The sequence below is a fragment of the Narcine bancroftii genome, chromosome 2 (assembly GCF_036971445.1).
Source record: "Narcine bancroftii isolate sNarBan1 chromosome 2, sNarBan1.hap1, whole genome shotgun sequence".
Lineage (NCBI taxonomy): Eukaryota > Metazoa > Chordata > Chondrichthyes > Torpediniformes > Narcinidae > Narcine > Narcine bancroftii.
Genome location: NC_091470.1, coordinates 216185643 through 216213053, shown reverse-complemented (window position 1 = coordinate 216213053; position 27411 = coordinate 216185643). Strand labels below are relative to the sequence as shown.

Sequence of the window (27411 nt, the reverse complement as noted above, 5' to 3'; positions counted from 1 at the left end):
TGCTCTTTAGTATTCTTAACTGCAGAACCACATTTGGATCCACTAATTACACTTGTAAAACATACTCTCATTGTAGCCAATATACATGACAATTTGAACTTGAAATGCCTGTAAACATAGGCTGCATACAAAAATACCCTTCACCTAGAGCAGTGGTGGCCAAGCTTTTAATTTGGAGAGACAGCACGGTAACAGGCCATTTCAGCCCATGAGTATGTTCCAGGGGTGTAGGTTAATTGGGCGGCACAGATTTGTGGGCTTAAATGGTCTGTAACCATGCTGTCTATCTAAATTAAAATGTTGGCCACCTCTGAAAATACATGGTATATCGAAGTCAAGGAACCTAGAAACTAATTAACAACCAAAACATGCAGATGTTCTGACAAAAATCATCTCCAACACAGGGTGAATGAAGAAAGAGTCACCACAGATAGATGCTGTCGCTACCTAATGGAAAGGTCACAATGAAGACCTCCTCAGCTGATCAGATATGAGGCACAGACACGCCAGCAATGATCTGTTTACCAGAGCACCAATGGCAAATACTAGAGGACACCGATTTAAAGTGAGTTGGGAAAGTTTTGGGGAAATGTTAAAGGTTTTTTTTTGTTTATACACACACATATACGCAGAGTAATGGGAACCTGGAATACTCCCAGTGGTAGTAGCACAATAGGGACATTTAAAAGTCTTAGATAGGCACATAGATGAAGAAAAATGGAGGGTGGGTTATGGACTGAAGGTTCTATTAATTGTGGATTAGGTTTATATGGGTCAGCACAACACAGGCCCTCTAAGGGCCTGTACAGTGCTGTAATGTTCTAATGTATAAATGTCTTTTGTCCAAGAGCCCACCAATCCATTACAGGTAGTGACATCCTCAGCCTTATCCTTGCCCAGTTAAAAAGATTTTTTTTAAAAGCTGAAAGGCCTCCATTAATTGCAAATCCATGAATTACAAAAAGATGACAAGGTTAGTGCTTCCAGCAACAATTCACAACCTGAAGTATTGCTGAGGATCCCTACTTCATCAAAAAGGAGGTACAGCAGTATCAGAACTAGGACTGCCAGAATGGAGAACAGCTTCTCCCCACAGGCTGTGAGACCAATGAAAATAATACACCACCACCAGCAAAATCTCTTTGATGTGTTTTAATTAACTGAATTCTCTCAAGAACTTATTGAGGGAAGATTTTGTTTTATGTGATGCATGTATTGTGAATGCACTGTCGTCAGGAGAAATATTGTTTCATTTATATGTGTAAATGTACTGCCAGACATCAAAAAATTGAAATTGTACTGGGAAGAAGACAGCGTGCAAGTGATCTCAGAAATGTCAGTTATCATGTTCAAAATAGGAAACACGTCTAATTGAATTAATTATAGAGGAATCTTCTTTCACAAAATCATTACACAAATCCTGTTCAATCATCGATGTGACCAAAGATCTCCTTCTACCTTCTAGAAAAATTTATCAAAAAAACACAATGGACATGATCTTCACTGCACAAGTCAATTAAAATGAAAAATCAGAGCAGCTAAGATCACATTGAATGGTGGAGCAGGCTCGACAGACCAGATGACCCACTCCAACTCCCATTCCTTTACACTCAAGGACACCATTATGGGGTGGGGGATACTGCCTGAAAGTGGGTGTTCTGCAGAACTACAGGCTCTGTACAAGAGATAGAAGAATTTCACTGCAGCTATGGAATTGAGGACCTTCCATAATCAGTAGGACAAGCTCACAAAATCCACCTAAATTTAAAACTGCCACAGAAAGGCAGAGAAATGAGGTGGTAAGCTGGAGAGGAACAGGGAAACAGAAGAGTGGAAGAATTTCACATGGTAATCAACTTGACCAACCCTCCCCCCTCCCCCCCCCCCCCCTCCCCCTCCCCCTCCTCCCCTCCTCCCCTCCCCCTCCTCCCCCACCCCTCCCCCCCTCCTACCCTCCCCCCCCCCCTCCCCTTCCTCCCCCCCTCCCCCTCCTCCCCCTCCTCCCCCCCTCCCCCACCTCCCCCCCACCCCCTCTCCCCACCCTCCCCCTACACTCCTCCCCTCCCCCCCCTCCCCCCCCTCCTCCCTCCCCTCCTCACCCACCCTCCCCACCCCTACCCCCTCCTCCCCTCCCTCCACCCCCTCCTCCCCCCACCCTCCCCCTCCTCCCCCTCACCCTCCCCCTTCTCACACCCCTCCCACTCTCAACCCCTCCCCCTCTACTCTCCCCCCCCCTCTTCTCTCCCTCCCCCTCTTCTCTCCCCTCCCCTCTTCTCTCCCCTCCCCCACTCTCTCCCCACCCCACCACTTCCTCCCCTCACCCCTCTCTTCCCTCCCCCTCACACCCCCCACTTCTCAAAACCCCACCCCCACTTCTCTCCCTCTCGTCCCTCCCCTCTCCTCTCCCCCTCCCCCTCTCTCCCCTCCCCACTCCACCCCACACTCTCACCCCAACAACCCACCCAACACCCACCCCACAACCTCCCTCCCCCTTTCTCTCACCCTCCCCTCTTCTCTCACTCTCACCCTCCCCCTCTTCACCCCCCCCTCCCCCCCCACCTCCCCACACACCCCACCCCTCTCCCCACCCCACTCACTCCCCAACCACGACCTCCCCACGACAACCCCACCCTCCCCTCCCCCTCTTCTCACCCTCCCCCTCTCACTCCCCTCCCCCTCTTCTCTCCCTCCCCTCTTCTCTCCCCTCCCCCTCTTCTCACCCCTCCCCTCTTCTCTCCCCTCCCCCTCTCTCTCACCCCCCCCTCTTCTCTCCCCTCCCCCTCTCTCTCACCTCCCCCTCTTCTCTCCCCTCCCCCTCTTCTCTCCCCTCCCCCTCTTCTCTCCCCTCCCCCTCTTCTCTCCCCTCCCCCTCTTCTCTCCCCTCCCCCTCTTCTCTCCCCTCCCCCTCTTCTCTCCCCTCCCCCTCTTCTCTCCCCTCCCCCTCTTCTCTCCCCTCCCCCTCTTCTCTCCCCTCCCCCTCTTCTCTCCCCTCCCCCTCTTCTCTCCCCTCCCCCTCTTCTCTCCCCTCCCCCTCTTCTCTCCCCTCCCCCTCTTCTCTCCCCTCCCCCTCTTCTCTCCCCTCCCCCTCTTCTCTCCCCTCCCCCTCTTCTCTCCCCTCCCCCTCTTCTCTCCCCTCCCCCTCTTCTCTCCCCTCCCCCTCTTCTCTCCCCTCCCCCTCTTCTCTCCCCTCCCCCTCTTCTCTCCCCTCCCCCTCTTCTCTCCCCTCCCCCTCTTCTCTCCCCTCCCCCTCTTCTCTCCCCTCCCCATCTTCTCTCCCCTCCCCCTCTTCTCTCCCCTCCCCCTCTTCTCTCCCCTCCCCCTCTTCTCTCCCCTCCCCCTCTTCTCTCCCCTCCCCCTCTTCTCTCCCCTCCCCTTCCTCCCCTCCCCTTCCTCCCCTCCCCTTCCTCCCCTCCCCTTCCTCCTCTCCCCTGCCTCTCCTTCCTTCTCTCCCCTGCCTCTCCTCCTCTCCCCTTCCCCCTCTCTCCCATCTCCAACACCTTCATACTCCTCACCCCCTCCTTTCTTCCCTACCTTCTCCATCTCCCCAATGCCCTTTCATACTCCTCACCCCCTCCTTTTTCCTTTACCTTCTCCCTCTCACCCCTCTACCTCCCTCTCCCCCACCCCCACCCCACTCTCATCAACCCTTCCTCTGACCCCCACTCTCCTTTCCTCCTTATCTCACTCCCCACCCCCTCCCCCCCCTCCCCCCTCCCCCCCTCTCCCCCACCCCCCCTCTCCCCCACCCCTCCTCTCCCCCACCCCCTCCTCTCCCCCACCCCCTCCTCTCCCCCACCCCCTCCTCTCCCCCACCCCCTCCTCTCCCCCACCCCCTCCTCTCCCCCACCCCCTCCTCTCCCCCACCCCCTCCTCTCCCCCACCCCCTCCTCTCCCCCACCCCCTCCTCTCCCCCACCCCCTCCTCTCCCCCACCCCCTCCTCTCCCCCACCCCCTCCTCTCCCCCACCCCCTCCTCTCCCCCACCCCCTCCTCTCCCCCACCCCCTCCTCTCCCCCACCCCCTCCTCTCCCCCACCCCCTCCTCTCCCCCACCCCCTCCTCTCCTCTCCCCCACCCCCTCCTCTCCTCTCCCCCACCCCCTCCTCTCCTCTATACTCCCCCCACCCGCTCCCCCCTCCCGCTCCCCCCTCCCGCTCCCCCCTCCGTCCCGCTCCCCCGTCTCACCGGCGATCCGCCATCCCTTCCGCCCGTGTGCAAGGTGACACGGTCGGCGCTGAAGACTGGACACAGGCCCGCGCCGCTCCGCAGCCGCACCATTCCGGCGGACACCCTTCCCCCTCGCGCCCAACGGCCGCCGCTGCCCGCGCTTTCCCGCGCGCCGCCGCGCTCCCTGCTGCTCGCTCCGCCGGGCGAAATAGAGCGGCCTTATCCCCTACTTTAACACAAATCCCTCGCAGCCCCCGGCACAGAATTTAAATCCGTCGCATGGTCCGATTTCCCCACGCAACTCGACACTTCCTCTGCTTCTTTCCTTCCCTCCATCACCTTTACACGGAGGGATACAAAATTGAATCAGCCTGAACGGAAAGGCCAGCCAATCAGAGCGCGTCATTGTATCCGCCGCTTCCTGGTTGCATCACAGCAGACCAATCAGAACTTGGCAAACAGTCGCAACAGGCGGCAGCGTAATCAAAACATAGAGACACGTGAGTCTGCTGCTGGCTTGACTTGCTGTAGTGCTCATGGGACACCTGGGGTTTGATTGTCATAGACACGATTACAGCCCGCTGATGCGCATACGGCCTGCGGGCAACGTGGTCAAAGGACGCACGCGGGCTGCTGGAGGTTGGCTCGTGGGGACCAGTTATCGGAACTGGGGTTCAAGAGGGCGCTGAGGGCAAGAAGGGCTCCCGAAGGGCCTCGGGCGCTGTAGTCTCCTTGATTGTGTTGGAGGTTTGGATCTGGAGCTCGGGCGTGTGTGGCTGAAGAGGCTGTGGGAGCGCTGGGGGTGAATTCATGGACCCTCTGAAGGGACTCCGTCTGCTTTTCTTAAGATGCCCCAGTCAATACTAATGGAGAGTCTTTGCCTGACTTAAGGCAAGCAAAAGTTAAAAGGCAATGAAAGAAACTGAACCTTAAAATTCACTGGCTGGTCATGAGAGGGGCCCTCCAAGTCAGATCCACAACACGCGTTGTCCTTAAAATGAGACAGTTGCCCACCTCTTTGCTGAAAGCAGATTGGCGAAGATTGTGTGGAGAAGGATGGAGAAGGTCCTTGTCATGGTTCATCCCCAACAGCAATGTGACTCTCTGATCTAAAGATTGACAGAAATCCAGAACTCGGTGAAAGGCGCTCCACTGGGGGGGCATGGCAAGATGGGGTAGAGTCTAGACGTGTAATCTCGACCTCTCTGTTTTTTAACTCTTTGTTTTCAAGTTTAAACTTTTTAAATTTTAGTTTAAAGTATTAAGGAATTATTATGGCCACTAATGGTAAAAAGACTAAACCTCAAGTGCAGAAGAAGTTACATTTTTGAAGTGCTGAAGATTTGGGGCCTAGACGACTTGATACAGCCCCAGGCTCAATTTCTTCATTGTCTAAACCCCAAATATTGCCTGTGGGAGCTGAAGAAAAAATGTCTATTGCTCACCAAGTGAAGGATGGCGCTGGAATTGCCCGTTCTCCGGAAGAAGGTGCGTCTTCCCAAGAAGTGGACTCCGATTTGGAAAACCTTTCGATTTCAACGGAGGGAGCACACAGGATTGTTGGAAATACATCAGGTAGCATTTCAATCTGAAGAAATCGTCTTTCTTCGCGAAATGATTGAAAAAGCAACGAGATATGGGGGGAAACCAGCAGCGACCCCCTGAGGAAGTCGGGGTGCCGTCGCTGGGAGTCCAGCCCCGCAGTAAAACTTTTAAAATGCCTTGTTGAGTTACCTGCAGTTACCTTGTTCTGCCACTAAGTCAGAGAGAACAGAGCTGAGTTTTACTGATATGCAGTGTATGCAACAGTTCAAGCTGTTATAAAACCTGGAATGGATTTGTTGACATCTGAAATGAATGAAATGGTTCAAATGAATGCTGGTATAAGTTCAGAATTAAATATGGTTAAGACACGTGTGGATGCATCTTGTGAAGATTTAAAAACAATTTCAGACTGCTTTTTTGGACTGTAAACAACAAGTGACTTCTAACACAGAAAAAGTGTTGAAGGTGGAAAAATCAATCATAGAACTAGGAGAACGTGAGAAGGAGATAGAAAGAAAAAATAGATTACTTGGAGAATCAAAACAGAAGGAATAAAGTGAAAATTGTTAGTTTGCCAGAAGGTATAGAAGGACACTTGGTGTGAGCTTGCAGGCGCCTCAGATTGAAGAGACTGCCATCCGTGCGGTACCGGATGTAAACAGCGTCTTCATTGTTGGGGTCTTTCATGGCTTGGTTCAGCATCATGCTGAAGAAGATTGAAAAGAGGGTTGGTGCGAGAACACAGCCTTGCTTCACGCCATTGTTAATGGAGAAGGGTTCAGAGAGCTCATTGCTGTATCTGACCCGACCTTGTTGGTTTTCGTGCAGTTGGATAATCATGTTGAGGAACTTTGGGGGACATCCGATGCGCTCTAGTATTTGCCAAAGCCCTTTCCTGCTCACGGTGTCGAAGGCTTTGGTGAGGTCAACAAAGGTGATGTAGAGTCCTTTGTTTTGTTCTCTGCACTTTCCTTGGAGCTGTCTGAGGGCAAAGACCATATCAGTAGTTCCTCTGTTTGCGCGAAAGCCGCACTGTGATTCTGGGAGAATATTCTCGGCGACACTAGGTATTATTCTATTTAGTAGAATCCTAGCGAAGATTTTGCCTGCAATGGAGAGCAGCGTGATTCCCCTGTAGTTTGAGCAGTCTGATTTCTCACCTTTGTTTTTGTACAGGGTGATGATGGTGGCATCACAAAGGTCCTGAGGCAGTTTTCCTTGGTCCCAACAAAGCTTGAAAAACTCATGCAGTTTGGCATACAGAGTTTTGCCGCCAGCCTTCCAGACCTCTGGGGGGGATTCCATCCATACCTGCTGCTTTGCCACTTTTCAGTTGTTCGATTGCCTTATATGTCTCATCCAGGGTGAGGACCTCATCCAGCTCTAGCCTTAGGGGCTGTTGAGGGAGCTGGAGCAGGGCGGAATCTTGGACTGAGCGGTTGGCACTGAAAAGAGATTGGAAGTGTTTACATCCGGTACCGCACGGATGGCAGTCTCTTCAATCTGAGGCGCCTGCAAGCTCACACCAAGACACAAGAGAAACTTGTCCGTGAACTACTATTTGCAGACGATGCCGCTTTAGTTGCCCATTCAGAGCCAGCTCTTCAGCGCTTGACGTCCTGCTTTGCGGAAACTGCCAAAATGTTTGGCCTGGAAGTCAGCCTGAAGAAAACTGAGGTCCTCCATCAGCCAGCTTCCCCCCACATCTCCATCGGGCACACAAAACTCAAAACGGTCAACCAGTTTACCTTTCTCGGCTGCACCATTTCATCAGATGCAAGGATCGACAATGAGATAGACAACAGACTCGCCAAGGCAAATAATGCCTTTGGAAGACTACACAAAAGAGTCTGGAAAAACAACCAACTGAAAAACCTCACAAAGATAAGCGTATACAGAGCCGTTGTCATACCCACACTCCTGTTCGGCTCCGAATCATGGGTCCTCTAACGGCATCACCTACGGCTCCTAGAACGCTTCCACCAGCGTTGTCTCCGCTCCATCCTCAACATCCATTGGAGCGCTTTCATCCCTAACGTCGAAGTACTCGAGATGGCAGAGGTCGACAGCATCGAGTCCACGCTGCTGAAGATCCAACTGCGCTGGGTGGGTCACGTCTCCAGAATGGAGGACCATTGCCTTCCCAAGATCGTGTTATATGGCGAGCTCTCCACTGGCCACCGTGACAGAGGTGCACCAAAGAAAAGGTACAAGGACTGCCTAAAGAAATCTCTTGGTGCCTGCCACATTGACCACCGCCAGTGGGCTGATATCGCCTCAAACCGTGCATCTTGGCGCCTCACAGTTTGGCGGGCAGCAACCTCCTTTGAAGAAGACCGCAGAGCCCACCTCACTGACAAAAGGCAAAGGAGGAAAAACCCAACACCCAACCCCAACCAACCAATTTTCCCCTGCAGCCGCTGCAACCGTGTCTGCCTGTCCCGCATCGGACTTGTCAGCCACAGACGAGCCTGCAGCTGATGTGGACTTTTACCCCCTCCATAAATCTTCGTCCCCGAAGCCAAGCCAAAGATAGAAGGACAAGATCCTCTTCGTTTCTTTAAAGACTGGATTGCGCAAATATTAGGGCAAGAATTTTTCTCTGGGGGATTGGTACTGGAAAGAGCCCATAGAGCTTTAAGAAGAACACCCTCAGCTAGTCAACCACCGAGACCGGTGTTTGAGTTATTTGGACAGAGAAGCAATACTTCGACTTGCAGTATAAAATGCAAGACAACGACAAACCCCATTATTAATTCAGAATAGCAGAGTTTTTTTATCCTGATTTGAGTCAAGAGGTCATTGAACTTTGACGTCAATTCAATCCAGTTAAAGAAGTTTTGTAGTGTAAAGGTTATAAGTCTACTTTTCGTTACCTTGCAGTGTTGAAGGTGTTTTGTGCAGACTATCAATTTCGGTTTTTTTGAAACTGATCGTGAAGCAATGATTTTTGCTGATTCATTGCCAGATATAAGAGGACAAAGACTATTAACTCCTAAAGAAAAATCTGGTTGTCCTGGAAACTGAAGAAAATGCAGAAATGGGAAGAACGGTAATGGAAAGAGTCTATCTCCTAAAATGGGATTTCAAGATTGGAATCTTCTGGACGAAAAGAAGAATTTTCTTTTTTTTTGTTATTTTTGATGTTATTGACAATTTGGCTGGGGAGGGAGAGATTTGCACTAAGTTCTTGTTATCAGCCGCTGGTGGGTGACCCACACCCAATTTTTGTTTAGGGGGTACTTTTTGGTAGTTTTTTTTTTGGGGGGGGGGATTTTTTCTTTTTTTTTAATTTTATTTTCATTTTATTTAGTTTTTAATTTGTGATTTTTTTTCTATTGGAGTGCCTATATATGTTGATTTGAGTTTTTATATAAAGATATTATTGGTATTTAGTAATAATAGTAGATATGTCAAAGTTGATGTTTGCTACTTTTAATGTTTGAGGATTAAATAGTCAGATTAAGCGTAAGCGAGTCTTGGCGTATATTTTAAAAAAATGAAAATTGATATTGCCTTTTTACAAGAAACACATTTGAATGTGAAGGAAAGCGTGAAATTAACAAGGGAGTGGGTTAGGCATGTATATTCTTCATTTAATTCTGGAGCTAAAGGTGTAGCAATTTTGATACATAAAAAATTATCTTTTGAATTACAATCAATGGAGGAAAAGGCAGGATGTATTCTTAAATTGAATTGTAAGATTTTTAGTGAATTTTGGACTTTACTTAATATTTATGCCCCAAATGCAGATGATGAAATATTTATTTCAGATGCATTTTTATGTTTTGGTCAGGCTAATGATAATATTTTAGTTGGTGCTGATTTTAATTGTGTTTTGGAACCTTTATTAGATAAATCTCTGAAGAAAGTTTAAAAAATCCAAGATGGCAATTCAGGTCCAAGCATCTTAATTTAGTAGATATTTGGAGACTTCTTAATCCGACAGGGAAAGATTTCTCCTTTTATTCATCTAGACATGAATAGTTTTCAAGGATTGACTTCTTTTTAGTATCGGCACACTTACAAGGGAAAATACAACAGGCGGAATATAAAAGTAGAGTGATTTCAGATCATTCTCTGTTATATTTTATATACGAAACTTCTGAGAAAACTCAAATATTGGAGATTTAATACAATGTTAGAAATATGGAATTTAATGATTTTTGAAAAAAATTTTTTGAAAGAAAATTCTAATTCTGTTCAAAGTAAGTTTGTATTATGGGATGCTATGAAAGCCTATTTGAGAGGACAAATAATTAGTTATACTTCTAAAATAAAAAATAATCGATTAAATCAGAGTCTTGAAATAGAGAAACAGATTGATGAGTTAGAAAAGGAATTTCAGAAAGATGCCACAGAAGATCAGAAAATAGAATTATCTGGGCTGAAATTGAAATATAATACTTTGCAATCTTATCAATTTGAATGTGTGATTAATAGGTCTAAACAACGGTATTATGAATGGGGAGAGAGAGCACATAAGGTACTGGCATGGCAATTAAAGAAAGACAGATTTTGAGGACTATTAATGCTGTTAGACAGAATTCTCTTATTACTTATAAACCTTGTGAGCTTAATGATGAATTTTATTCATTTTTAAAATGTTATATACATCTGAACGAAAACAAGAAACTGGATCGATTGATTTTTTTTTATCACAGTTGAATGTACCGATATTAGAGGATACAGATATAAAGGAGTTAGAAGAACCATTTACTGATTTGGAAATTAAAATGGCTATGCTGGAAATGCCGAACAGTAAATCGCCTAGTGATGATGGATTTTCGGTTGAATTTTATAAAATTTTTTATGATGATTTATCTACAGTGTTTGGGGATGTATTACGTAAAATTGGAGAACATTATGAATTACCTGAGTCTTGTTCTAGTGCTTTAATTACAGTAATTCCAAAAAAAGATAGAGGTCCTTTGAAAGTATCATCATATAGACCAATTTCGTTGTTAAATGTAGATTATAAAATAATAGCTAAAATATTAGCGAATAGATTGGCTAAATTTTTACCTAAGTTGATTCATATTGATCAAACAGGTTTTATAAAGAATAGATATGCTTCAGATAACATTTTGCGTGTGATTAGTTTGATTAATAGATTTCGACAATCTTCAGATCACCCGATGGTGATATCCTTAGATGCAGAAAAAGCATTTGATAGAGTTGAATGGAATTTTTTGTTTAGAGTTTTGGAGAAATTTAAGTATGGTCCTTTTTTTTTAATTGGTTGGATTAGGGCTCTATATAGTAAAACGGTAGCTAGAGTATTGACGAATGGTTTGATTTCGGAATCCTTTAAGTTAACTCGATCAACTCGTCAAGGTTGTCCTTTATCGCCAGCTTTATTTGTGTTAGTGATTGAACCTTTAGCACAGCTGATAAGACAAAATACACAGATACAAGGTATGAAAGTTTTAGATGAGGAGTATAAAATTAATTTATTTGCTGATGATGTATTGGTGTATTTAACAAACCCAGCTCAGTCACTTTTGTACTTGAAGGAGTGTTTAATACAATATGGATGTCTTTCTGGATGTAAAGTTAATTTGGAAAAAAGTGAAATATTACCGGTAAGTGAAGGAGATTATTCAGTTTATAAGAATATTATTAATTTGAAATGGACTGATCAAATTAAATATCTGGGTATAATTTTGAATGTTAATTATCAATCTTTATATAAATTAAATTATGTTCTGTAATGAAAACAATTAAAACTGACTTGATTAAATTTAAAGATTTACCTATTAATTTAATGGTAGGATAAGTACAATTAAGATTAATATCTTTCTGCGTATACAATATTTGTTTCAATCTATTTCGTATTTACTTGATGATTTTTTTTTCGATTTGAATAAAATGGTTAAGAAGTTTTTATGGAGGGGTAAATTTTCGAGGGTAGATTAACTTGGAAATGTGAGTTAGGGGAATTACGTTTACCACATTTTCAAAATTATTATGAAGCAGCCCAACTTAAATTTATTAGTTCATTGATGGATTTGGTACGGCCTCCTAGTTGGGCTAAAATTGAGATGGCAAGTATTTCTGAATTTGAAATACATAAATTTTTGTTTAGGTGGAATATAAATTTATTACAACAATATAATGTGCCTATACTAAAACATTTAATGAAGTTATGGATAAAGATAAAACTAGGAGGGGAGGCAGGCCCCTCCAGCCCGGGTAATAAACCTGCATAGGAGAAGGCCACTCCGATATAAAACCTACGACCCAAGGACCTCGCTGCCACATCCCAGCTTGCTTGGCCACGGCACACGAACCATGGGTGTAAAGGGTGGGGCCAGTACTGCGCACACTGCACTCCACCTAAAAGCTCCTTTACGCATACCCGAGGACATGTCCATGTCCTCCCCCTCCATGTCCTCACCCCAACCAATTTTCCCTTGCAACCGTGTCAGCCTGTCCCGCATCGGACTTGTCAGCCACAAACGAACCTGCAGCTGACGTGGACATTACCCCTCCATAAATCTTCATCCGCGAAGCCAAGCCAAAGAAGAAAGAAGGATAAAGAAAAATAAAATGATAGATTCTAGGGATAAATTATTGGCTTTGACTCCATTGTATAATAATCAACTTTTTCAATACATAATCAAAGTTTATTGCATTGGAGATTTAAAGGTGTGAAAAATTTGGGAGATTGTTTTAAAGAGGGTAAGTTTTTATCTTTTAATCAGATGAGGGAAGATTTTGGTATTGATAAGAACTCTTTATTTCTTTATTGTCAAATTCGATCTTTGGTAAAATGTATGTTTGGTAGAGATATGATTTAACCTAAAATGACTAAATTTGAGACTTTTCTTATGAAGGTACCAGAGAAGGGTTATATTTCATCTATGTATCAAATATTACAGGATGGTATGGATAAAAAGGGTTGGGATAGATCTAAAATTAAATGGGAAGCGGATATTGGTTTTATTTTTTCTGAAGATGATTGGTTAGATATCTGTTACGATTGTGTAACTAGATTGATAAATGCACGTTATACAATGATTAATTACAATTTTTTACATCAATTATATTTGACACCTGAAAAATTTAAAAAATATGGTTTTCATGAATCAGATTTGTGTTTTAGATGTGGTAATACGGTTGGAACTTTTTTTTCATGCTGTTTGGTTATGTATACATATACAATCTTTTTGGAAGAAAATTCAATCGTTTTTAGAATACCTATATAAGATTAAAATAGTTTTAGATCCAACAGTATTTTTATTGGGTAGTTTGTAACCTCTGAAAGGTTTGGGATTAGATAAATTCCAGCTTGCTTTTGTATATTTAGCTTTATCTGTAGTGAAAAAATGTATTGCTAGAACGTGGAAAGATGCAAATATGATTGATATTAATAGATGGCATAATGAGATGAAATATTGTTTAATAATGGAACAAATTATGTATGTTTTGCTCAGAATATTTACATTTCAATTTATATTGATTAGATTTTAATATGTATATTTAACTTTTTCTTTAATCTTTTTTCTTTTTTTATGGCTCTCCTTGGGAGAGTTGGCTGAAGGGGGGGTTTCTTCTTTTTCTATATATAAAAAAAAATAGTCATGTTCATGTTTAATTGCTGCATATGTCATATATTATTTGTTTTAAGAAAGACGCTCCACCGGTCTTTCAGCACATGGAGTCAACCATACGGGAATTCTGCCAACTGGCCAGGGTCAGTGTCATGGGGAGGGGCATTTGTGGGCCATTGCACCCCCACCCGAACACAAATGGCACATTAAACTACCACACAAATGTCAGTTTGTGCCCCCCCCCAAAGTTACCCTAATGTCCCCTGATTAGATTTGTTCTGATGCTAACTGTGACTGGCACATTCCAGGTTGCAGGAGTATGTGCTGAGGGATGCACTGACCCTTGGCGCAACCCACACGAGGGTGTAGCATGCAGAATGACTCAAAGACTTGTAGATTCAAACCAAGGCTTTTATTACCAAAAGACTGGAACGCAGAACATTGAGGTCGACCAGTCCAGACTGACCTGGATCTGGTTAGGTGCAGCCCTTTATGACCTGGCCAGTCGGTGTGGCTACGGCTCTCAGCCAATCATTAGCACTATATACAGAGGTCATAGGATCCCATACTATCATATTCACTCCTTCTTTGAGAACTGACCCCGGGGTGGCTAAAAAAAAAGGGGGAGGGTGTATGTTACAGAGTAGTGGTTTTTCTGAGTTCTTAATAGTCTGGTCTGTATGGAGGGGAACAGCAATGGTACACCCTTTCTTTGGACTCCAAAACATGGGGAGGATAGTGTTGAGGAGAAAGAATTTCACTACTAACACCAGGGTAACGCTTCAGAAGAGTTTATTAGAGCGAGATATCTAGGAGAGCAGTCACTGTAACAGCCAGGGCTCAGCTCTGAACTACACAGTTCCACAGCTCGAATTTATACAGTGAAGTAAACAACCTAGTTTATAAAGTCATCAGAATTGGTTACAATGATGATAAGGAGTTGATCACATCCCGGGAAATGAAGGTTGTTCAAAGAACCACACTATCTAGAGATATTCTTTAACAGACTTAAATGTTATCTGGAGTTATTCTTTTGCATGCGGCACCCGGGACCAGAGGACCTCGTGGTTTTCCCCTTGCTGACTCATTCCATTCCCACAAACAACTTTTAGATCATGCCACTAACTCCTTAAGAGTATCCTTCCATTTTGCAAATTTCTTCCACAGATAGCATACAGGGGTTATGGGCTGTAACAGTCGGGTGACCTGATCGTCCGACATGATCGCCGTGGGGCCGGAATTGGAGTAGCTGGCAGGGGCGGTGTATGTTCGTCGTTGGAGTCTCTGAGGCTCGGTGCAGGTACCCCTAGTCCACAGTCGTTGTCTGTGTGCTGGTCCCATCTACTGCCGTCGTCATCCATGTACTGCTGCTGGTCCTGCTGTCCTGGCATGTTACCTGGGGGAGAGTTGGAGGAAGGTTAGGGAACGAACATTACAACATTAGACCGGCATGGGCCAGGTCCCTTACCGAGACCGCATTCTCCTGTCATTCCGGGTACTCAATATAAGCATAGTGTGGGTTCGCGTGTAACAGTGTTACTCAGTCGACTAGGGGAGCATTTTTTTGAGTACCAGACATGACTTCTCAGCAGAACAGGTCTAGGAACCATCAGACAAGCCGGTGTGGTAATCCCTGATTCCGACTTCCATGGGAATGAGAACATGAGTTTGTGCGGGGTAGCGTTGGTGGCAGTACATAACAGAGACCTGATGGAGTGTAGGACATTTGGTAGATGGTAGTGGTGGGGAGGCCTTTAGACTGGAGGGAAAGCATGATCGCTTTCCAGATGGTGGCATTCTCCCCTTCGACCTGCTCATTAACGCGTGGGTTGTAGCTGGTGGTCCTGCTTGAAGCAATACCACACTCCAGAAGGTACTGCCTCAGCTCACCACTCATAAACAAGGACCCCCAGTCACTGTGGATATAACTGGGGTACCCGAAAATGGTGAGCAGTGCGTTTATGACGAAGCGGACATGTCCGGGCAGGGAATAGCAAACGGGAAGCGGGAGTACTCATCGACCACCGTGAGACAATAGGTGTTATGGTTTGTTGAAGATGGGGCCCTTTGAAGTCCACACTGAGAATTTCGAAGGGCTGGGTGGCTTTTATGACATGGGTCTTATTTGGCTGGAAGAAATTGAGATTGCACTCAGAGCAGATGGGGCAGGCTCGGGTCATGAAGCGGATCTCCTCGACCATATAGGGCAGGTTGGGGGCCTTTACGAAATGTGCAAACCTGGTGTCCTCCGGGTGACAGCTCCTCATGGAGTCTCTGCAGCCTGTCCAGTTGTACACTGGCACATGTCCTACGGAAAAGGGCATTGGGCAGGTCACTGAGTTTGCCAGGCTGGTACAGAATGTCACAGTTAAAGGTAGTGTGCTTGATTCTCCACCTGGTAATTTTGTCGTTTTTGATCTTACCCCTCTGGTTGTTGCTAAATGTGAATGAGACCGCATGTTGGTCGGTCAGCAGTGTAAAGCAATACCAAGAAGGTAGTGTCTCCAATGACGTTTAGCTTCCACAATGGCCTAGGCCTCCTTCTCAACAGAGGAGTGTCGGCTTTCTGGGCCCTGGAGGGTCCTGGAAAAAAAGACAGCAGGCCTGCCGGCCTGATTTTAAATGGCTGCCAGTGCAAAGACGGAAGCATCGCTCTCTACCTGGAAGGTTATGGATTCGTCAGCAGGGTGGCCATGGCGATGTCTGACTTGATGCAGTCAAAGGCTACTCTGGCTTCTGCTAACAAGGGGAAGGAGGTGGACTTAATAAGTGGCCATGCCTTGTCAGTGTACTGGGGGACCATTAGACGTAATAAGGAAAAAACCCCAGGCAGCGTTTGAGTGCTTTCTGGGTTTGAGGCGGTGGGAGGTCTGTGAGAGGGTGCATGCGGTCGGGATTTGGCCTTACCACTTCATTTTCTACCACACAACCTAGAATTGCGAGGCAAATGGTCTGGAAAACACACTTCACAAAATTATAGGTTTGCAGTTTGGAAGAATTTCTCAAGGTTGGTGTTGTGATCCTGGGGATCATGGCCACAAATGGTGACATGGTTCAAATACAGGAATGTAGCTGTTAGCCCGTTCTGGTCTACCATCCAGTCCATTACCCACTGGAAAACCGAGATTCTGGGGGGGAGTCACGTGATGGAGTAGTGGCCGGTCAGGGAATTCCAGCCCTCTCCCGAAAAGTTTAAAAAAAACACACAAAGCACAAAGGTACAAGACTAAAATTTGTAATAAAGTAAAAATAAAGGTGAGAAGAAAATGGCAGCGAAGAGAGAAAAGTCAAAAACAACGGGAAGAAAAGAGGAAGAAAGAATGTCGGAAGAAGAAGGTGAAGGCCTTACCTGTCCGAAGAGGCCCGCTGCGGAGAGAGAAGCCCGCTCCCTCAGGTCCATGGAAGTCCCGGGCTCGGGACTACAAAAATGGCTCGCAGAGCCGAGTAAAAGTGCGCAACCGCGCATGCGCGAGGAGTCACGCATGCACGATGCGCATGAAAAAAAAACACACTGACGGGAGGGGGGAACAGCTGCGGAGTCGATCTCCACAGCTGAGAGAGACACCTGCAGCACAGCAGCAGGTGCAGAACACAGACAATAACGACAACAAGAAAGAAGAGGGTAAAAAGAAAACAAGGAAACAACAGATGGTCAATCCAGAGGAAGAAGAAGAAGAACAGAAAGAAGTGGAAGAAGAGGAGAAAGGCAAGACAATGGATGTATCTTTTTTTAAAGAATATATGGAATCAGTGAAAGAATGGCAATTACAGGAATTTAATGAGATAAAAAGAATTAAGAATGCAGAAGAAAAAATGAATAAAATGGAAATGGCCATGTCAGAGATAGGAAAAAGAGTGAAAAATATGGAAGAATGAGAAACAATTGTAGAAATGGAAGTAGAGGAATTAAAAGAGAAATTAGAAGAATCTAATAAAAAAAGTTAGAGGCACATGAGCTGTTAGCTCAGAAGAAATAGAAGAAATAATATAAAGATAGTGGGCCTTAAGGAAGATGAAGAAGGCAAGAATATGAGAGAATTTATAAAAGATTGGATCCCCAGGGTCCTAGGAAGACCAGAATTACTGGAAGAAATGGAAATAGAGAGGGCACATAGAACTTTAGCCCCGAAACCATGACTGCAGCAAAAACCAAGATCCATTTTAGTGAAATTCTTAAGATATACAACAAGAGAAAATATATTGGAGAAAGCAATGAAGAAAGTAAGAAGACAAAAAGCCACTGGAATATAAAGGTCAAAAAAAATTTTTCTATCCAGACATAAGTTTTGAACTCCTGGAGAAGAGGAAGGAGTTCAATACAGCAAAAACGATCTTATGGAAAAAAGGATATAAATTTATGTTAAAGTACCCAGCGGTACTTGGGCAACAAAACAGACTATTCTCGGATCCAGAGGAAGCAAGGAAATTTGCAGAACAACTACAAAACAAGCAGAGAGATGAAGACATGTAATGAGAGTAAAAATGACCACGAACTATATGTATGTGTGTAAAGGGATATATGTGTGTGTGTATATATATATATATATATATATATATATAGTGTGTATACATGAATGTATCCGTATTTAGAGGAAAATATATAGAGTATAGACAAGAATTAATAAGGGAGGGAAAGGGAATAGAGGGAATAAGGAGGGAATTAAAAGAGTGACCTTTGTTACATATGAAAATTGAAATCTTTTCTGGGGGGGGCTGGGTGGGGAGGAGTTACGGTCACTACAAAATCAGTTGACGTTTGCGAGTGAATTCGCAAATCCAAATGGAGAGGGGAGATGTGGTTGCCCGACAAGGGATTAAGGGCAACTCAGGAGGGGGAGGGGAGAATGGGGTTAAAGAAGTTTTAAATAGGAGAATAAGGAAAATGTTTGATGTTTTAGAAATGTTGTCTTATAAAGTGTTCAAAACAAGAAAGCAGAAATGGATAAGAAGGAAAGGTGATGATGGAGAAACGGAAAGGGAAGATAAACAAAGTATGAAATGGCTACGCTGAACTATATGACTTTAAATATTAATGGAATACATAACCAAATTAAAAGGAAGAAGCTGTTAAATTTACTGAAAAAAGAAAAAAATGATATAGCATTTGTGCAAGAAACACATTTAACTGAATTGGAGCACAAGAAATTAAAGAGAGATTGGGTAGGACACGTAACAGCAGCGTCGTATGATTCAAAAGCAAGAGGAGTAGCTATATTAATTAGTAAAAATGTGCCAATTAAAATAGAAGAGGAAATAATAGATCCAGCAGGGAGATATGTAATGATAAAATGTCAGATATATTCGGAGTTTTGGAATCTACTCAATGTATATTCACCTAACGAAGAAGATCAAAAGTTCATGCAAGATATCTTTTTGAAGATAGCAGATACACAAGGGAACATATTAATAGGATTAATATTTATATTAATAAATTCAACCTGAATTTGGATTCAAATATGGACAAAACTGGGGAAAAAAATTAACAGAAAGAACAAAGTAACCAAATTTATAATTAAATCGATGGAAGAAATACAACTTTTGGATATATGGAGGAAGCAACAGCCAAATGAAAAGGAATATTCATATTACTCGGGTAGACAAAAAACATACTCAAGAATAGACCTATTTTTGTTATCAGCTCGTATGCAAGATGGAGTAAGAAAAACAGAATATAAAGCTAGAATATTATCAGACCATTCACCCTTGATATTGACAATAAAGTTAGAGGACATCCCTCCAAGAATGTATAGATGGAGATTAAACTCCATGCTACTTAAAAGGCAAGATTTTAGAGAATTCATTGAAAGACAAATTAAAATGTACTTTGAAATAAATATGGAATCAGTGAAAAATAAGTTTATACTATGGGATGCAATGAAAGCATTCATTAGAGGGCAAATAATAAGTTATGTAACCAAGATGAAGAAGGACTATAATCAGGAAACAGAGCAGTTGGAAAGGGAAATAGTAAATATAGAAAAAGAATTAGCAATGAAGGAAGATACAACTAAAAGAAGAGAATTGGCAGATAAAAAAATAAAATATGAAACACTATAAACATATAAGGTGGAGAAGAACATAATGAAGACAAAACAGAAATATTATGAATTGGGGGAAAAAATGCACAAAATTCTAGCATGGCAGCTTAAGACAGAACAAGCTAAGAAAATGGTATTGGCATCAAGAAAAAAAGACAAACAAATCACATTTAATCAAACGGAGATCAAGGAAATCTTTAGAGAATCATATGAACAATTATACCAAACTGAAAATGAAGGGAAAGAAGGGAAAATAGAAGAATTTTTAACTAAAATTGAACTACCAAAATTACAAATAGAGGAACAAAATAAATTAACAGAACCATTTGAAATAGTAGAAATACAAGAGATAATAAAAAAATTACCAAATAATAAAACACCAGGACAGGATGGATTCCCAATAGAATTCTATAAAACATTTAAAGATTTATTAATTCCTCCCCTCCTGGAATTAATCAACCAGATTGATAAAACACAAAGCTTACCAGATTCATGTAAAACAGCAATAATTACAGTAATACTAAAGCAAGGGAAAGATCCACTCGCACCAGCGTCATATAGACCAATATCATTACTTAACACAGATTATAAGATAATAGCTAAACTATTAGCAAACAGATTAGCAGAGTATGTACCTAAAATGGTAAATCTAGACCAAACTGGATTTATTAAAAAAAGATGCACAACAGACAATATTTGTAAATTTATTAACTTAATACATGCAGTAGAAGGGAGTAAAGCGCCAACAGTAGCAGTTGCTTTAGATGCAGAGAAGGCCTTTGACAGAATAGAATGGAATTATTTATTCAAAGTATTGCAAAAATTCAGTTTACCAAAGAAGTATATTAATTGGATTAAAGCATTAAATAAGGGGCCATTGGCAAAAGTGACAGTAAAAGCAATTTAACTTAAGCAGGTCAACACGGCAGGGATGCCCACTATCACCCTTATTGTTCGCGTTAGCTATAGAACCACTAGCAGAATTGATAAGAACAGAAAATAATATAAAAGGGATAAAAATAAAAGACAAGGAATATAAAATCAGTTTATTTGCGGATGATGTTATAGTATACTTAACAGAACCAGAACTATCAATAAAAGAATTATATAAGAAATTGAAGGAATATGGAGAAGTGTCGGGTTACAAGATTAACGTAAATAAAAGTAAAGCAATGCCAATGAATAATGCGGATTTCTCAAAATTTAAGAAGGAATCACCAGTTAGATGGCAAATGCAAGCAATAAGATACCTAGGTGTACAAATAAATAAAAATCTCGGCCATCTATATAAACTTAATTATTATCCACTAATGAAAAAATTACAGGACGATTTAGAGCATTGGAAAGATTTACCATTAACACTAATAGGAAGGATAAACTGTATTAAAATGAACATTTTCCCAAGGATATTATACCTATTTCTGGCATTGCCAATACACTTGACAGAGAAATTCTTCAAGGAGTTAAAGAAAATAATAAGGAAATTTTTATGGAAAGGGGGGAAACCGAGGATAGCACTAGATAAATTAACAGTATGGTATAAACAAGGAGGCTTACAACTGCCAAACTTTAAAAATTATTATAGAGCCGCACAATTAAGATACCTATCAGATTTTTATCAAACAAGGGAAAAGCCAGATTGGACTCGATTAGAATTAGATAAAATAGGGGAAAAGATACCTGAAAACATATATAAATGGGATGAAAAATTGGTACAACGTAGGAGTTCTCCAGTATTACATCATCTACTCAATATTTGGAAAAAGATTCATGTAGAAAGGAATAAAACAAATTACCAATTACCAAAACTAATATTGACGCAAAATAAGTGACTCCCTTTTACAATAGATAACCTTTCCTTTAGAGAATGGGAGAAAAAGGGATCAAAAGAATAGAAAATTGTTTTTCAGGAAATAGATTATTATCCTTTGAACAAATGAAAGATAAATACAATATGACTCAAGATACAGAGCTGGCATATTACCAATTGAGATCCTACTTGAAGGACAAATTAGGAAGCAGTCTGAGGTTACCAGAGGGAAGTAACTTTGAATATGTGATTACAGATACAATGATAATCAAAAGATTTATAACAAATATGTATATTAAACTGCAAGAAAAGGAGAATGAGGAAACAAATGGTAAAACTAAACAAAAATGGGAACAAGATTTCAATATAAAGATAAAAAAGGAAACATGGGAGAAATTATGTTCTGGAACGATGAGAAATACAATAAATACGAGGTTACGTATGATACAATATAACTGGATACACAGGCTATACATTACACCTCAAAAGTTAAATAAATGGGACCCAACAGTATCTGATAGATGTTTTCGATGTAAAAAATAAATGGGATCAACAATTCATGCAATCTGGACATGTGAGAAAGTAGAAAAATTTTGGGAAGATCTAAACCAAATATTAAATAAAATTACAGAAAACAATATACCAAAAAATCCAGAGATCTTCCTCCTAAGTAACATAAAAATCAAAGAATTTGGAATTGATTTGGATGGTGCACAAAAAAGATTTGTTAAAATAGCTCTAGCCGTAGCAAAAAAATGTATTATGTCAACCTGGAAATTGGAAGATAATTTGAAAATACAACAATGGTATATAGAAATGAATAAATGTATTCCATTAGAAAAAATAACATATAGTTTAAGAAATAATATTGAAATATTTGAACAAATATGGGAGCCTATAGAGAAAACCTACCGGGGACATTCACTACCTAAATTAACGAAAGGAGAAGGAAATGAAAAGAATTGACTCAGTGGAATTTCTTGTTTATTTTTATTGAATGACAACATTGTTTGACTGGTTTAATGTATCTTAGATTTTGTACTTTAAATGGATGGGGGGGGGGAGGTAGGGAGGGTGGGATGGGAGGAGGGAGGGGGGAGAAAATGACACTGTATATATTTGAAAAGGAAAATGTATGTGTCATGGTCAATGTGGTTTATGGTGTGAAAAATAAAAAAAATTTAAAAAAAAAAGGAAAACCGATATTCTATTAGTGACACCAAAGGGAACCTTGAGGAATTGGTACAAACGCCTGTCCACTTCGAAGGCTATGAAGGGGCAGTCCTCCAGATGGATTGGGAGCTGGTGGTAGGCTGATCAAAGGCCGATGGTGGAAAACACATGGTATTGGGTGATCTGATTCACCATGTCTGTGATTCGTGGAAGAGGGTAAGCGTCCAAGAGTGTGAAGCTGCAGTCAACCACCATTCGCAGCTTCTCCCCGTTCTTCATGACTACTACCTGCGCCTTCCAGGGACTTGCACTGGGTTCAATGATGCCCTCGTCCAGCAGTCTGCGCACCTCATTTTTAATGAATTTCCTGTCCCTGAAGCTGTACTGCTGGGTTTTGGTGACAATCGGTTTCCAGCCAGGAGTGAGGTTGGCGAAGAGTGTTGGATGATCGACTCTGAGATTAGAGAGACTACAAGTGGAGAGCCAGGTTCAGGGTGCAGGGAATAGCGTGGGCTGTCACTGGCAGGAGGTCTCCAGGGTGGAGTGGTGGCAGACAGAGAGCGGGGAGTGGGGGGTGGGGGTGCCATAATGCAGTGACATCAATTTAAAATGGTATTGAAAATCCAACCCCAACAATACAGGAGCACACAGATGAGACAGGACTAGTAACTTAAAACCTGTAAATCTGATGCCCTGAACTTTCAAAGTCACCACACAATACCCCTTGATGCCCATTGAGTGGGCTCTTGTGGCCAACCAAATTTTCTGGTCAATCAGATAGACTGCAAGTGCACATCGCTGGACCAGGTCTGGGTGAATGAAGCTCTCCATCGAACCTGAATCAAAAAGACAGTTCACCTTGATTGTTTCCATGGCCTTAGCTAAGGGATGTGGTTGGTTTGATTCAGTGTCACAGATGCAGCGAACGACGCAGGGAGCAGACCTGCCTTTGTTGGTGTCTCTGGATGAAGTCACGCATCGCTGGGAGGGCCATCCATTGGAACCTCGCGTCACTGGAGCAGTGGCGGAGCGTTGTGGTGCCTCGGCCTGTTGCGCACTACACTTGTGTGGTGACGTCATCGGAGTGGGTGGTCCGTCGGGGTCAGCCGATGCAGTGACCCTGTTAGAGGGGGCCAATGTGGAGAGCCGTGGTGCCAGTAATTCAGCGGCGAGCGGCAGTGGCGGCAGCACATGTGGTGCAGGCAGTCTGTCGGGGCCTGCCAGCGCAGAGGTCACGTTGGGTAGGGCTGGCGTAGAAGCTGGTGGTGGAGCTTTGCATGGAGTGGGTGGTCTGTCGGGGTGTATCGTCATGGCATTGAGGGGAGAGCGCTGTGAGGGCTGCGCCTTCCGCACGCGATGCTTGCGTCATGATGTCAAGCGATTCCGTGAGATTGGTTCCTCACTCTCATTGGATGAGAGTTCTGAGTCTGAGTAGTTTAAATCTGGGGAAGGCAGTTGGGCGTTGCATGAGGCACTCTGCTTGGTGGCCACCAGCTTGGACCGGCAGACTTTTGCGAAATGGCCATTCTTTTTGCACTTCTGACACCGGGCCTTCCTCGCAAGGCACAGGGATCAACTGTTTTTCTATCCCGCAGAAGTGTCAGGTAGTGTGGCACTGGTGAGGCCATCAACTGTCCGTGGGGAGGCCGAATCAAAAGCAGGTGCTCTACTCACATAATAATGGTGGGCCCATGACCGGCCACAGCCCTGTGTATAGGCATCCATGCTTAGGGCTGCAGCCTCCATTATTTCAGCGATCTGTACAGTCTCCACTAGGCTATCTCTCCTGTGCTCCAACAGTCATTGCCTCACTTCGTTAGACCGAATCCCAGCCATGTCAGCATCCCGTATGAAGTCATCAGTGATTCTGGCCGCATTTTTATCAGTGCATGCACATGCTCTACCCAGTAACCTTAGTGCCTATAGATAGGCTCTGTAGGACTCACCCGGTTGCTGTCTCCTGGTCTCCAGCAGGTGCCTGGCATATACCTTATTCACAGGTCGTTCATAGAGTTCTTTTAGCACATTTATGGCTGCTGTATAGGAGGTCGGATCTTGGATATTTTCATCGACACTCGTGGACACCATTGACATCAGAACCAACAGTTTATCGGCATCTTCCTCCACGACGGTGTCTGAAACACCTCACCTCGTGTCTGAAATCACTCTGGGCAGTAGCTGACTGTGAATCGATGCTGAGGCATTCTGGTCGCAGCATTCGCTCCATCCGTTGAAAGTTTTTGGTAATAAAATTGTCGTGTGTCGAATGACTCAAAGACTTGTTGACTCAAACCAAGGCTTTTATTGGAGTGGAGCGTAGAACATCGAGGTCGACCAGTCCAGACTGTCCTGGGTCTGGTTAGGTGTAGCATCTTATGACCTGCCAGTAGGCGTGGCTATGGCTCTCACCCAATCACTATTACTATATGTAAATATATACAAATGTATACAGAGGTGATGGGATCCCATATTATCACAGAGGGTGCTGTGGGGAAGAACCACAGACTAGAGTCCTTCCATTACCAGACATTGAGGGGCTGGGACTGAGGGGAAGCCCCTCAAACAAAAGAGGCCGCATTAAGGACAAGGTGCTTCAGTGATGCCTAATAGAATTGAATGTAGCAATGTTCTTGCTGATCCAATTTACCACATTATCATCCAGAGCATTGATATGAATGACAAACAACAGCACCGATCCCTGAGGTACACCACTAGTAACAGGCCTCAAATCTGAGAAGCTGGGAACGCTGCTCCAGCACCTCCTCGTCGCTGTCTTTGGTGAGTTGTGGCACCTAAAAAAATTAGCACAGCACCCCTGGATATATGATGGAAATGTATGGAATCAACAGCAAGGGTGCAAAGAGACATTGAACAGTTTTCTGTTTGTAAATAAAGTTTACTTTAAGTTTTTAAAAAAAAGTAAGTTACACCAACATCCACCTGTTGAGCTTCTAAATTACTATGATTTGCAATAAGACAAAAGTAAAACCTGTACTTATAAAAGGATAAATAAATGTTCACAGTGGCAGTTAGTGCAGAAATGTGGTGTTTCAAGAGTGAGGACAGATTTTTTTTTTGTCGTCCAGGAGTAGTTTATGGATTTTAAATATTCCTGAGCAGGTTTTAATTTTGTGAAAATAATCAGATAAAAATGTGAATTAATTTGCAGGAATGCAAGAAAAAATGAAGCCATACTTAAGGATTAGACACATTTGCAGATGTTTAATATGATTTTGGAAACCTTGGCAACTTTCTACAGAGGTGTGGTAGGAAATGTGTTGACCAGCTGCATCATGGCCTGGTATGGGAACACCAATACACCTCAACGTAAGGCCCTGCAAAAGGTAGTGGTCACAGCCCAGGACATCACAGGCAAAACCTTTTCCCCATTGAGAACACCTACAGGGCATTGGAGAGCAGCAGCAATCAAGGGTCTACATGCTCCATTCTCGCTGCCACCATCAGGAAAGAGGTATAGATGCCACAGGACTCCCACCCACCAGGTTCAGGAACAACTGATACCCTCCGCCATCAGACTCCTCAACAACAAACTCAATCAGTCCTTTAAGGACTCTTAGCTTAGCACTTAATTGATTTGCATTACTTTATTTGTTTTCATCAGAATCGGGATTTATTGTCATCAACAAGTCATGAAATTCAGTGTTTTTTGGCAGCATCTTACTACATCATTGTAAGAAAAATAATAATAATTGTGCACAAGAGTAAGGCCGTGTCTTTCGTTCATAAAATTATTGATTATTCAGGAATCTGATGGCAGTGGGGAAGAAGCTGACCTTGTGCCGCTGATTGCTCGACTTTAGGCTCCTGTACCTTTTCCTTGATGGTAGCAGAGTGAAGGGGGTGTGGCCTGGGTGGTGGGGGTCCTTAAGGATAGAGGCTGGTATTTTAAGACACAGCTTCATGTAGGTGTCCTCAATGGAGTGAAGTCTGGCGCCCGTGATGTCACATGTCGAGTTAACAAGCCACTGGAGTTTATTCTTGTCTTGAGAGATGTACCCTCAAACCAGGCTGTGATGCAACCAGACAGAATACTCTCCATGGTACACCTTTAGAAGGTTCTAAGAGTCTCTGGTGACCTACCGTATCTCCTCAGACACCTTACAAAGTATAGCCACTGGTGTGCCTTGAGTACAGTTTTTTGCATTACCAATAAGTGGTAATTCTGCTGTACCTAGAGGAAAAGGAATCTCAGGGTTGTATGTGATGTCATGTATGTAGTCTGACAGTAAATCTGATTCTCACCTGATAGTCTCATTTTATATTGTATTATTCAGCTGCTCAATGTGTACATGACCAACCAATGTTTTGTATTTTTATACATTTTTTAAATTTAGAGATTATCAGGGATCACGGCCATGCAAAAGATCTGACGAGATGTGTTCTGAAAGAGTTCTCCAGGAACAGACGGTTTGAAAGCTCAAAAATCAAAATTTTATCAAAAATGGATAAAACTAGTTCTAAACGACCAAGGCAACCAAAAACAAAAACTAAAGAAGCAACAGCTCAGCCAGGAACATCGAGTGAAAGCCCAATGAGGAGTGGCACAGGAGGGGCCTTGAGACCAACTGGGGGGGGGGGGGTTGGCCAAAGTTGTAGCCAATATCTTGAATAAGATAGAAACTTTGTCCACTTGCTTTATGAATGTTGAATCAGTGATGAGACATATCAGAAATTAAAGAAAGCATGGCTGATTTAACGGGACTGGGACTTTATTTATTGGAGTATAGACAGTTGAGAGGGAATTTGATTGAAGTATTTAAAATTATGAAGGGAATAGATAGAGTATATGTGAATAGGTTCTTCCCCTGAGGGTAGGGGAGATTGGAACAAGGGGTCATAAGTTAAGGGTTAGGGGGCAAAACTTTAGGAGTAATATAAGAGAAGCTTCTTCACTCAGAGAGTGGTGGCTGAATGGAATGACCTTCCGGAAGAGGTAGTTGCAGCAGGGTCAATTCTATCATTTAAGAGGAGGTTAGATGAGTACATGGATGTGAGGGGGGGTTGGAGGGTTATGGGCAAGGGAGTGGGTAGGTGGAACTAGTGGAGTTTAATGTAAAACAGTGCAGACGAGAAGGGCCGAGATGGCCTGTTTCTGTACTGTAA

General features: G+C 43.3%; 1 protein-coding gene and 1 long non-coding RNA gene across 4 annotated transcripts in view; one reads left to right on the top strand and one right to left on the bottom strand.

The window, feature by feature from the left end:
* LOC138755068 (ATPase family AAA domain-containing protein 2-like) overlaps nt 1–4517 on the bottom strand; it is a 117861-nt gene extending 113344 nt beyond the window's left edge. For 2 of the 3 annotated variants that reach the window (XM_069920268.1, XM_069920269.1), the window contains exon 1: nt 4184–4517. In XM_069920268.1, the coding sequence (XP_069776369.1) occupies nt 4184–4276 (93 nt within the window). In that variant the 5' untranslated portion in view covers nt 4277–4517. The remainder of the gene's footprint in view (nt 1–4183) is intronic. The other variant, XM_069920270.1, reaches the window with a different exon arrangement.
* LOC138755070 (uncharacterized) lies at nt 446–26999 on the top strand. Its single transcript, XR_011352014.1, has 3 exons — nt 446–565; nt 8679–8762; nt 26643–26999. It is a non-coding gene; the product is annotated as an uncharacterized lncRNA (long non-coding RNA).
* The last annotated feature ends 412 nt before the right edge of the window (nt 27000–27411 follow it).